General features: G+C 53.7%; 2 protein-coding genes across 2 annotated transcripts in view; both read right to left on the bottom strand.

Annotated features, from left to right (window-relative positions):
* Window positions 1–2,423, bottom strand: part of LOC102373931 (phospholipase A2 inhibitor subunit gamma B-like) — a 4,123-nt gene extending 1,700 nt beyond the window's left edge. The window contains exons 1-4 of the mRNA XM_025216468.1: window positions 2,239–2,423; window positions 1,452–1,560; window positions 754–870; window positions 1–103 (exon numbers count right to left, since the gene is read on the bottom strand). The exon at window positions 1–103 is cut by the window's left edge and continues 56 nt beyond it. Coding sequence (XP_025072253.1) covers window positions 1–103; window positions 754–870; window positions 1,452–1,503 — 272 coding nt within the window. The 5' untranslated portion in view covers window positions 1,504–1,560; window positions 2,239–2,423. The remainder of the gene's footprint in view (window positions 104–753; window positions 871–1,451; window positions 1,561–2,238) is intronic.
* Window positions 2,424–5,219: 2,796 nt separating this feature from the next.
* LOC102368553 (phospholipase A2 inhibitor and Ly6/PLAUR domain-containing protein-like) lies at window positions 5,220–9,309 on the bottom strand. The gene is made up of 6 exons (XM_006034477.3): window positions 9,197–9,309; window positions 8,610–8,739; window positions 7,531–7,647; window positions 6,889–7,041; window positions 6,135–6,275; window positions 5,220–5,557 (listed from the first exon to the last, which is right to left on the bottom strand). Exons 2-6 carry the CDS (start codon window positions 8,659–8,661, stop codon window positions 5,361–5,363), a joined length of 660 nt encoding a protein of 219 aa, XP_006034539.1. The 5' UTR covers window positions 8,662–8,739; window positions 9,197–9,309; the 3' UTR covers window positions 5,220–5,360.
* Between the last annotated feature and the right edge of the window lie 2,904 nt (window positions 9,310–12,213).

Here is a 12,213-nt window from a genome sequence, read left to right as displayed (position 1 = left end):
TTCCGAATTTTCATGGCTTTGCCCAGGTTGTAGATGAAGGGGTCGCCATGGCACGCACTGCGAGGCATGCAGCGCTTGCTGAAGGTCTCTGTCCGGATGTCACCTATGGGGGAGCATGGGGGGGAGGAGGAAACAAGGAGGAGGAGGTTGAGAACCTAGGTGTCTGGGCTCCCAGCACTCCCTGAACTAACCCACCAGTTCCCACTCCCCTTCCAGAGGTGGAGAGAACCCAGGTGTCAAGGCTCCTAGCCCCACCTGCTGTAGCCCACCAGACCCTACCCCCCTCCCAGATCAGGGAGAAAAGCCAGACATCCAGGCTCCCAGAACCCCATGCTCTGACACTAAAGACTCCCCTCCCCTCCCCTCCCTTCCCCGAGTTGGGATACAGTCCAAGTATCTGGGCTCTTGGCCCCTCTGCTCTACCCCCATAGACCTCACAGACCTAAGAGAAGAACCCAGGCATGCAGGCTCCCAGAACCCCTTGCTCTAAGCCCCATCCCCGACTTCCCTCCAAGAGAACCCAAGTGTCCAGACTCTTAGATCCTGCTGTTTGAACCCACCAGACCCCACCTCCCTTCGTGAGAGACCAGGCACCTGGGCCTCCAGTTCCCCCGCTCTATTGTACCACCCAAGAGCTGGGAAAGAACCCAGGTGCCCCGGCTCCCAGTGCCACCAGCTGCACCCCCCAGACCCTATTTCCCTCCCTGGCTCTCCACTCTGCACACACTGTGGTTTAAGTTCCACATCACTGACCCATTATGGTTTCAATTGTCCCAACAGCGCAAGTGTCCATTCCAGGGCCACAGCGCTCCATGGGCCCCTTGCAAAACTTGGTCAACCCTGTGCACACCTCACACTCCAGGCAGGTTCCTGGAGAGGGGAAGAGAAATGCCTCAATCAGGATCCAGCCCTTAGGATTCAGCAGTTCCATCCTGCTTCCCAGCGCCCTACTCCCCCCAGAGCCCCTCCTGCCCCTTACCCTTGCCTGGAGGGACAGGGGCTGTGGCTAGGAACTCCCTTGGGCTTTGCAACCCCTAAAATGGGTCCCTGAAGAACAGCCCAGCACCACTGACACCCACCAGGTTCTAGGCTTCTGGCTTCATCCCAATGCACCAACAGCTCCCCGGGGCTTGCCCCACTGCCACCTGAGGAGTGATTTCCCCCAGCTGCTAATCTGACCCCTGCAAGGGATTCACACCCATGTTGGCCCCATACCTTCCCTCTAGATCATTCATGGTGCTGCTTAGGTTTTGACCCCTCCCTGGCACTGGCATCAACCTACATGGCCCTGTTCTTGGTGGGACATCTGGCCCACTTCCTTATGCCTCCTCTCCACCATGACACCTATGTGACAGGCTTTGCCCATAGCATCCCTGAATCAACAGGCCTGGGACAGGGTTGGGGCTCTTGGGAGAAAAACCCAGCCCTGGTTGGGAAACATCCTGCCTTACCTGTAGCCAGGAGAGCAGCAAGGAAGAGAAGGAGGATGATGAGAGCCTTCATTGTGGGAGCCAGGAGGGGATGGGGCAGTAGACTCTCTGGCTGTGGGATTGATGCAGGCTGAAGGATCAACAGAGTAATACCATATTTATTCATGTACCACACACTCCTTTTTCCTGAAACTTCGAGCTCACAAATTGAGCCATGGGTCTTGAATGAGCCGTTCAGTTAAAGAGAAAAATCTTCTTTTCTTTTTTAACTCCATCTTCCCTGAGAAAGGTGTGGGCCTTTTGTGGGGGAGGTTGGTATGCACATGAATATGGTAAAAGCCATTAGATATCAGAAATACATAAATAAAGTAAAGGTCATTAGGTATCAGAGTGATGGGGAAGGGGGCATTTTGGCCTTTTCCTGCACATGTGGGAGGGGAATGAAGGCCGAGGGCTGGGAGCCCAGATGCCTGGGTTCTCTTATTGGCTCTCATGAACTTTGGTGGGTGCAGAGCAAGGGGTGGGGACTCTGGAACCCAGGACACCTGGGTTCTATCCTAGCTCTGGGCATTCACCCAAGGAGGCTAGGAGCTAGGATCCCTGGGTTTTGGCTTTGGGTCTAGCTAGGGCATGGGGTCTGGTGGATTAGAAAAAGAGAAGAGGCTGGAAGCCAGGACACCTGGGTTCTCTCACCATCTCTGGGAAAGGAATGGGGTCTAGTGGCTTGGGAGCCAGGACTCCTGGGTTCTTTGCCTTGATCTGGAAAGGCAGTTTGGAGTCCCAGAGACCAGAGGGAAAAATCACTTACCAGCTGCTCCTAACAAGCTCCTAGCAGGATCTGTGCTGGCTGGGAGAACACAGGTGATTCAGAGAAGGCTCAAAGGGTGTGTGCGCTCCTCCTTTTATAGAGGGCTTGGGCAAAAGCTGTGATGTCCGCTGGGGACTCCTGATTTCCTAGACCAGCATCCGGTGCTCCCAAACCTTCAGAGAACAGGGCGGGGTCAGCCTCCCACAGTAGTGCCTCATCTGGGCTTGTGTCATCTCAAGATGATCCACCCATGCAACGCCCTTGGGGGTTGGGTGTGCCAGAGCCCTGGAAAACTGGGTCTACAACTTGCATTGAGGACTGACATGGATCACAGGGGTGAAACGTCACATCTGCAGTGTCCCAGGGAGGTCACACACTGTCTAAAGAATGGGGTGGGGCTACAGATGACCTCCTGAGAGCCCGTCTAGCCATATTCTTTTAAGAGTCTATGGTAGCTTGGTCTAGTGCCCCCTTGTGGCCTAGATTTCCATGAAGCTGATTCCAAGGGCCTTTCAACACCTCTGCCTTGAGTGAATAAGGCTCTTTGAAGGCTGTGGCCTGATTCTGGCCATGTTCTACAGTGCTCTCTTCACCAACAGGATGCCTGGTTTCTATCCCAGGTCTGGGAGCAGAGTGGAGTCCAGTGGGCTAGAGCTAGAAGCCAGGACACCTGGGTCCTATCTCAGCTGTGAAAGGTGAGTGGGGTCCAGTAGGGTTGAGTTGGGAGCCAGGACAGCTGGGTCCTGTTCTGACTTTGGAAGCATGGTGAGGTCTAGTGGGATTTATCTGGGAGCCAGAACACCTGGGCTGTATCTCAGCTCTGGGAACAGAGTAGGGTCCAGTGGGATGGATCTGGGCACCAAGACACTGGGTTCTATCCCAGCTCTGAGCTATGAGTGGGATCCAGTAGGGTTGAGCAGGGAGCCAGGACACTTGGGTTCTATCCAAGCTGTGGAAGGGGGAGGGGGGTGACCAATGCTTCCACCAACCATAGCTTTGTTCCCCTTCAGGGGAACCTTCCAGAATTCAGATCCAGGATGGAGGGCAGGGACCAAATTTTGATCCACTGAGGCAGTGCCAGAGTAGATGTAAGCACAATCCTGCTTGTGTAATGTCTTGGCCATACAATTGGGCCACTGACAAGCCATAAGGAGAAGGGACCCGCCCAGCTGTTGATAGGCTCATGGGATTCCAGGAGGGTGCGATAGAGCTGAGTTTAGGTGCCTGAGTCCACGTAGGTAGAGCAGGATCTGGCTCCCTGCCCTGTGCTGTGGGCTCTGTTTTATCCCAGTTAGCAGGGGCCACATGACCGGAAGTAGAGGGACTGCGAGGACTCTCTGGACCATGGGGCTTGGGCTGTAGGTACCTGGGCTGCAGTGACTCTAATCTCAGGTTAAACAGGACACCACACTCCCCTTGGAGAGCTAGGAGAGAACCCAGGTATCTGGGTCTAACCAAGGCATCCAGGCCACCAGACCCCTGATCTAAGCTCCCAGACCCTTCTCTTTTCCCAGCATCACCTAGGCAGGCCTGCATTTGCAGTGTTTCTACCACCCAAACAGTCAGCTCAGTGTTCCTATTAAAGCATAGCGAGCAGGACCCTTCATACCAGGCCTCTGCCTGTAGGTCAATGCCAACTCCATTCCTGTAGCCACAGCCACATACGTGACAAGCTGGCATTGAGCTGGGAGAGCCCAGACATGGCCAGCCTTGAGCTTCAGAAGAATTTACCGACACAAGCACTGCCCAGCCTCCAGCCCAGAGCCCAGCTGCAGTGCCAAACAATAGAGAGTCATTAATCTTCTTAATAAATTTGCACATTTGCTTGATCTGGCCGCACCCAGGGATTTTCCTATGGCAGGTTGTTGAGTGCCAAGAGCCAGCATGAAGGAAAGCAGCTGGATGAGGAAACACCACTTCTGAGGGGTCCGGGGGTCAGACACAGCCAGGAGCAGGAGGTCGGGGCTTCTGAGGCTCCTTCTATCCCTATTCTTCTATGACTCTACAGTAGCTTGGTCTAGTGCCCCTTTGTGGCCGACACCTCCATGAACCTGCAGTTCTGAGGACTTTCCAACACTTCTGTCTTTAGTGAAGGTGGCCTGATTTGTAGAATACCTAAATGGTGATATTTTGTTCCCAATAAGGACATCTAGGTTTTATCCCAGTTCCAGTTGCCATATCCCTGAAGGGCTGCCATAAAGAAAGGCAGGAATGACTCTTTCTGAAGGCAGGGCTGTTGATCATGGGTGACAACAGCAGGGGAGTAGATGGAGATCCAAGCTCTGGGAAGGGGACCTCAAGGAACCTCAGGGTCAAACGAGGAGGACAGCTTGTAGGGGGAAGCTGTGGAGAGAAGCTGTAGAGACTTCTTTTTCAGGTGTCCAGGGGAAGCAGATATTTGGGGTGGAGGATGGGGGCAGGGGGTTGGGGAGAGGGGCTTTGAGAGACACTGCAATGCTAGGGTTCTTCTGGTCCTTATAGAGAAAGCAGGACTTCCTTGTACCATGGAGACATGGTCCATAATGTCTTGGTGGCTCCACCATCACAGCCCGACCTGCAGCAAGGCCCCTAGGCATAGTTTGACCCTCAGTCACATTCTCCAGAGCTTCAGGACTCACTTGAGACCTTCCACACCCTCTGCCATTTCAAACCTGCTCTCTCCAATTTGGACCAATCACCAAGCTATTATGACCTGGAATTTCGGCCCTCCACCTACAGGGGGCACTGCCAGCTGGAGACAAGCCCAGACTCAACAGGGATGACTCTAATGGGAGATTTCTTCCATGGGGGCATAGACATGTCCTTGGGGTCTCCTGGGGTCTGGAGATCCCAGCTGGTGTTGCCGATTTCCATCACCAGGAGTCTCCAAACATCTTGTTTCCTTCCCATGTGCCCCCTGCTGAAATTCACTCCCCCCACATGGAAATACACATTCTCCCAGTGCAAATAAAAGCCAGGGGGGTCATAACATGCATCTCACAGCTTATTTTATTTGCTGGGACAAATCCATGGGGAAAGCAAAACTGCATGGAGCCCTGGAGCCAGGCAGGGCTGGGGGCTGCAGGGTAGGTAAAGACTGGGTATGGACAAGGAGCTCCATGCCGTGTCATTTGGGGCAGGGATCATGGAAGGAGCTTCAGCATCAGCAGCCCAGCCAGGGCTGGGAGAAGCCCAGAGAGTCCCGGGGCCCCCCCAGATGTGCAGGCCACCTTGGTGATGTCGATGGTGGTGCCCTGATTGGTCCTGGAGCCTGTTTGCAAATCGGTGCAGACGTTCGGGGTGACACAGCCCTTCATGATGACCTGAATCTTGCCACTAGCTGGTGCAGGGGAAGATAGAGGGGCAGGGTCAGGAGAGGCTGGGAACCTCCTTTCTGTGCATGTCCCATCCCTATCACTCCACGCCCTCAGTTCATCCACACACAACACCTTCCTCTTCTCCCCGCACCTCTCCTCCCAACCCACCTGGCCTCCCCACTGCTCCTTCATTCCCACATGATGTGTCTCCCTGGGGAAGTCCCTTGGATCCCGTCCTGAGCCCTCACTGGGCTCCAGAATAGGTCTGACACCTCCAGGCAGCCAAAGATTCACTCACAGTTTGTGATAGCTGTGGGATCTCCTGGACCCCTCACCCTATGGTTCATTGTGGCACCACCAGGGAGCATGGGTTCCCTTCCCAGCTCTGCTACTGCCTCCCAAGGTGGCCTGGGACAACTCCCTTCATCGCTCTGTGCCTCAATTGCCCCACTCTTCCCCCCAGGTCCTTTTTGGGACCAGCAACTCTTTGATGGAAGGGCTACTTGGTGACCACTTGTGCTTCCTGCCACCCAGACAAAGCCCCTGTCTCACCCAGGCCTGAGGATGGAGTGGGAAAGGAAAGGAACCCTTAGAAATTACCAGATGTGATTTGCTGGGCGAGGTCCAGGCACTTGGTTTCTGGCCCAGTGCAATTCACTGACTCCTTAGGACACAGGGGTGAGTCTATGGCGTAGCAGGCAGGGCACGACATCCCATTTGGAGTGGTGTCTTTCTTAGGAACTGGAACCAGCAGAACATAAATGGTCACCTTGGGGGACCTTCTAGAGAGGTCATGGGTGGGTGGACAATGCAGACCCCCTCCAAAGTGGGTGATGTAGCTCCAGGCACACCAAGGGAGGGGTGAACCAGAGAGGTTGGCAGTGGGGAGTCCTGAATGTTGCCCATAATCCTACCCGCCTGTTGAAGCCAGTGGTATCCAACGGGGCGCCCCCTACAAGGCTGGAAGACTATCCAGGGACCCAGTGGTATCTAATGGGGTGCCCCCTACAAGACTTTCCCAGGGACCTAGTGTTATCCAATGGGGTGCCCCCAACAGGACTGGCAGACTATCCTACAGGTCCAGTGTTATCCAATGGGGGTGCCCCCAGCAGGGCTGGAGAACCATCTCCAGATACCCAGTAGTACCCAGTGGGGCTTTCCCTGTAAGACTGTAGCAGGGACCCACCACTATTCAGTGGGGCACCCCTTCAGGACTGGACGACTATTCCCCACTGGCCTCCAATGGGGGTATAGACCCACAGACCCAGAACGGTGCCCCCTGGAGGCCTGTTGCAAGGATCCTGCTCTAGGTAGAGGGAAGGAGGGAGGAAAGGGAGCAATCACAGCCACGCACATGGAGCCGAGGCGTTTTTGCAGGCATCTCCCATGCAGCAGTGGATGGAGGACATGACGCTCAAGGCTTTCCCGAAGTTCTGGAGAGTGGGAGGTTGATTGCAGCTGCTGGAGACCCCACAGGTCTTAGTGACACTCATGGTCTTCACACCATCTGGGAGGAAGAAGCCAGGAGTGGGTCCAAGGGGTATTTATACCCCATCTCTGTGTCCCTCACAGCAGAATTCTCACCCTTGTTTAGGGAAAATGATCTGCAGAGGAGTACTCAGGACTAATGCTGGCCTCAAGCCACAGTGTAGAACCCAGGAGCCCTTGTTCCCAGCTCCATCCCCCACCACTAAAATCCATTCTTTTTCCACACCTAGGGATAAAACTCAGGAGTCCTATCAGCTCCTTCTACTCCAACCCATTAACCCCCTCTCCCACCCAACTTCTCTCTCAGAGCTGGAAAAAGAATCCAGGAGTCCTGCCAGCTCCTACCTACTAGACACCCACTACCCTCCTAGACCTGAGGACAGAACCCCGGCAGCCCAGTGCTCAACAGCTACCCTGTATAACCCAGTGGACCCCACTCCCCTCCCTAACTGGAAAGAGAACCCAGGTGTCTAGCTTGGATACCAAAACCCCAGCCCACTACACCTACCTATTAGGTTTTGTGTCTCAATGATCATGCAGGTGTTCTCTCCGATGCTGCAGTTCATCATCTGTCCCGTGCAGGTCTCATCTTGAGCAAAGCACTGCTCGCACTGGAGGCCGGACCCTGGGGAGGGGAGGGGAAAATGTTCCATCACACTCTGGCTTCTCCCAGTCTTGGAAGCCACAGGGCCAGCATCGCTCCTGCTCCATGATTCTTGTGGCTGTGTAACCCCCAGAGCAGGTCCTTTTTGCTGGGATGAGTTGACCTTGCCAGAGCCACTGACAACTGCCAGGGTCTTGGTCCAACAGAGATGGATTAGATTCACCCCAATGCAGCAGCCACACCTTATGCACCCCAGGGAGGCCTTTGCCCCATCCCCCTCATGGAACAATAGTGCATTTACACTAGTTGTGGGGACTTGGCCTTGTTGGAACACCCTGGTTCCCACCCCCCCAGGTATTGCTGATGCCTTGTGGATGTTTCCTGGCTTCTGTGCATGGAGTAAAAGGAGCCTCTTTGAATGGAGAAATGTAGTGATCATCACTGGGCTCACTCAACACAGGCTTACAATGAATGAGAAGAACTAAACAATCAACTTTAATTGTAGAGCAATAGGTGACCTCTGCACACCCTTGGTCTTTCTGTAACCAACACCCCTGAGGGACCATCTCCCAATTCCCAAATTCTTCAGGCATTGAGTATTGGGTAAAGATGCAACATCTCATCACCTACAGACAGTACAATAGCTTGGTCTAGTGCCCCCTTCTAGCTTGCACTTCCATGTAGCCCAGACTCCTGGGATATCGCAACCCCTCTGAGTAATTTGAAGGGCTCTTGGAGTTTCTTCACCAAGAGCTGGGTTCTCTCAGCTCCAGCTATGGTGGTTCCATTACTTCACTGTTGCTGTTTCCAGCCCTTGCTCACTCCTTTGTTTGTACAGGCACCCGTGATTTCTCCACACCCCTCTGCATACAGCCATACCCCTTGTTGGAAGGTTACAATGTGTTGCTCAAACAAAAGACCCTGGGCTGGGTTCTCAGGTGGGCAGAGACAAGGGCACCTCCAGGGGAAAGCCCAAGACTCACCTGCAGTCAGGAGAGAGGCAAGAAGGAAGAGGAGAGCTAAGAGAGCCTTCATCGTGACAGCCACGGGGTCGGCACTGGGGATCTCAGGTGCAGTGAACCCTCAAGATGGAGAAGAAGGGAGAGACTGGACCTATAGGAAGGGGGTGAGAGGAAATCAGAGGCCAGGAGCAGCCACTGGGGGATGCTTGGGGGTTTTCTGGGGCCAGGAGATCAATAGGTCAAGAAGGACTTTAGGGAATGGGGAGAAATCCAGTGGGATTTTTATTCCCTCCCCCCATCAAAGGCTGGTCATACCCAGATCTCAGAGGAGGTGAGTAGCAGGAGACCCCTTTCACAGCTGGGGAAATGGAGGCACAGAGAGAGGGTGGGATCTTGTCTAAGGTCAGCCCCCTCCATCTGAGACACTCACACACTCTCCTGGTTTGGGGGTTCACTGGGAGTCAGGACAGCTGGGTTCCATCACAGGGGTGGGAAGGAAGTAGGGTCTAGTAGGTTGGAGCAAATGAGGAACAGCAGCCAGGACACCTGGGTTCTGTCCCCAGAGCAGCCCCTGGGGATCAGGCACAGAGTAGAGCCAAGCCACTTACCACTTGATCCTGCACGGCTCACAGCTGGGCTCTGCTGTGGGTGGCAGGGATGAAGGATATGGTCTCTGCTCCTGTTTTCTCTCTGCTCTGTGGCCACAGCCCTGCCCCACTGCTCATATACCAGGGCTGGCTGGATCTGCACTCAGCCCCTTCATAGGTGGGGGATGGGTGAAGTCAGCTGCTCTGCATTCACATGAGCTACGAGTGACGTGGGCAGATTAGAAAGATCTCAGAGAGCAGCAGAGCCAAGGATAAGTCTGAGAGACCGGGCCCAGGAGGACAAGCTGGAAGAAGTGGGATGATGGAGTCTGGAGAAAAGAAAATGAAAGTGGGGATTTGATCCCAGCCTTCCAGTCTCTGAAGGGGAGAGAGTGGTAATCCATGGAGGATGAGGATGGATGTTTCTCTGTGGCTTCAAGAGACCACGCAAGGAGCAAGAAGCTGAGACTGCAGCAAGGGAAACTATGATTTTCTTCCTGCTTCTCAGAAAAGTTTTGCCCCCAATGCTGAGCTCCCAGCTTCCTCCCAGGTCTACCACACACCTTCACTGGGCCCCTGCACACACAGCGTTTAGAGGCCTGGCCACGCTGCCTGACAATCCCAGCATGAAAAGGGCAAGTCCAACAGCCACTTGTTGATGAAAGAGCTGATGAAACTGGGGTGGAGGGGAGAATGAGGAAGGTTTAATAAAAAGCAGCTGCTCAATATTTAGCCTAAGAGTGGGACAGGAAGAAGAAAAGATCGAGGGGGCACTGAATAGCAGCCTTCAACTCCCTGAAGGGTGGCTTCAAAGAGGATGGAGCCGGACTGTCCTTAGTGGAGGCAGATGACAGAACAAGGAGCAATGGGCTCAAGCTGCAGCAAGGGAAGTTGAGGTTAGATATTAGGAAGAACTTTCTCACTAGAAAGGCAGTAAAACATTGGAGCAGAAACCCTAAAGAGGTGGTGGAACCTCCATCCTCAGAGGTTTTGAAGACCCGGCTGGACAACGCTTTGTCTGGGATGATCTAGTTGGGGTTGGTTCTGATTTGAGCAGGGGGTTGCACTAGAAGTGACCTCCTGAGGTCCCTTCCAACTCTTGTGTCCTATGATTCTATAGTTTTGTGGGCATTATGGGAGAAGCTCACTGAAATCTGTTACTACCATTGTTAATTATAAGGATTCAAGAACGTATAATTGATATATTGGTAATAGAGCCCGGAGTCCAGGCTCCTAGCTTTAGCTGCTCCAACTAAAGTAACAACATTTCCCTAGTTCTGTGAACCCATGAGTCCAGGCTCCCAGCTTTATGAGCTTTGATGTGGGTGACCACACTTCCCCAGTTCCAAGAAACCAGAAGTCTGGGTTCCAGCTTTATTATCTCTAACTGGGCTTATGACATTTCCCCAGTCTCATGAACCCAGGGATCCAGACTCCCAGATTTATCAGGTTTAAGCAGGGTGACCATATTTTGTGCATCTCAAAACATGCACAAACATGCATTGCATCTAATCTCTAGTCTTAGCTGAGTGTGCAGGCGAGGGAAGTACAGAGCCCTGGAGAGCAGGAGATGGGAAATTGCTAAAAAGAGTGCAAAATGACTCATTTGACCAAGCCTATAGATGTCCGGGATGGCGTTATCCCTTTCACAGTGGGATGTGCCACTCCAACTCACCCGCCAGACCCCAGTCTCCTCTCAGAGCTGGGCTAGAACCCAAGTGTCCGGCTGGTGGTGATAACTTTGTGGGGACATTGCATGAAGGAAGATCCAGTGTTTCAAAAGCCCTGTTCATTAAAGGTGGGGGTGTTGAGAGGTCCTTGGAGTCATGGCCACAAGGGGGTGCTAGACCAAGTTGCCATAGAGTCATTGAGCGGTCAACCTGAAAGGGGTCTCAGGTCATAGATTCATAGAATCATAGAAAGTTAGGGTTGGAAGGGACCTTAGGAGTTCACATCTAATCCAACACCCTGCTCAACGTAGGACCAACCCCAACTAGATCACCTTAGCCAAGGTTTTGCCAAACCCAGGCTTAAAATCCTTCATGGATAGATATTCAACCACTTCTCTGGATAACCTGTTCCAGTGTTTTAGTCCCCTCCTGGTAAGAAAATTCTTCCTAATATCTAACTTAAACTTCCTTTGCTGCAGCTTGAGCCCATTGCTCCTTGTTCTGTCATCTGCCACCACTGAGAACAGTTCAGCTCCATCCTCTTTGCAACCTCCCTGCAGGCAGTTGAAGGCTGCTATGAAATTCCCTCTCAGTGTTCTCTTCTCTAAACTAAATAAATCCAGTTTGGGGCTGCATGATGGGAGGGGGGAGGCGGGGCAGGCTATGCTGGGGGCAGGCTGCAGTGGTGCTGGGAGGGGGATTTGATGGACTATGGAGAATCTTGGGGAATCTATGCCAGCAGCACCCATTGCCACCTCCCATCACCACTGCCACCTGCCCCAAGCATAGCACAGCTCCCTTCCCCACCCCCCTGAAACCGGGAAGAGCCTCGTGCAGCCTCAGCTCCAGTCCACAGTGGCAGCCCACCCTGCCCTGTGCACATTAGGGGCACGCACCCCCCCATACCTCCCAGGATGCATGCAGCAGAAGGAGCCACACCCCCCAGATGAGCTGCTCACAGGTCACTCCAATGTGGCCAGCATACATCTGCACATCTCGCGCCAGAGCCGGGTCCCAAATGCAGTTTGTACCATTGCCGGGCCCTTTTTAAACTGTGCGCATGTGCAGAAGGGCTGGCCGGTGCCGCACTATTTTCTGGGGGCTAAAAGGGGGTTCCCTCCCCCCCACCGAAGGAGGGGACAGGTGAGTGCCCCCCCTAAACTGGCTCATGCGCCGGCAACCAGTCACATGGCTCCCTGGGGAGCTGGGCCAAGTAGGAGCCCAGTTCTGGTAACTCCACTTTCTTCTTCTTCCCCTCGGGTACGGAATCATCTCTCTCCCTTGCCTTACCTAACCATCCCAAAACAGCTGACTGCCTACCAAGTCCCAGTCGCCAGTCAGAACCCCAGCACATTCTTCTCCAAGCTT

This window comes from Alligator sinensis, unplaced genomic scaffold (genome assembly GCF_000455745.1).
Source record: "Alligator sinensis unplaced genomic scaffold, ASM45574v1 scaffold850_1, whole genome shotgun sequence".
NCBI lineage: Eukaryota > Metazoa > Chordata > Crocodylia > Alligatoridae > Alligator > Alligator sinensis.
Note: the sequence above shows the minus strand (reverse complement) of the source record. Positions and strands in the feature narration are given on the sequence as shown.

What these genes read in the sequence shown, in the direction of transcription:
- LOC102368553 (XM_006034477.3), bottom strand. Translation starts at nt 8,661, where the DNA reads ATGAAGGCTCTCTTAGCTCTCCTCTTCCTTCTTGCCTCTCTCCTGACT. An exon ending in TGCCTCTCTCCTGACTGCAG is followed by an intron (nt 7,648 to 8,609) that starts GTGAGTCTTGGG and finishes TCCCCTCCCCAG; the next exon opens with GGTCCGGCCTCCAGTGCGAG. An exon ending in CGCCCAGCAAATCACATCTG is followed by an intron (nt 5,558 to 6,134) that starts GTAATTTCTAAG and finishes CCCCTGCACCAG; the next exon opens with CTAGTGGCAAGATTCAGGTC.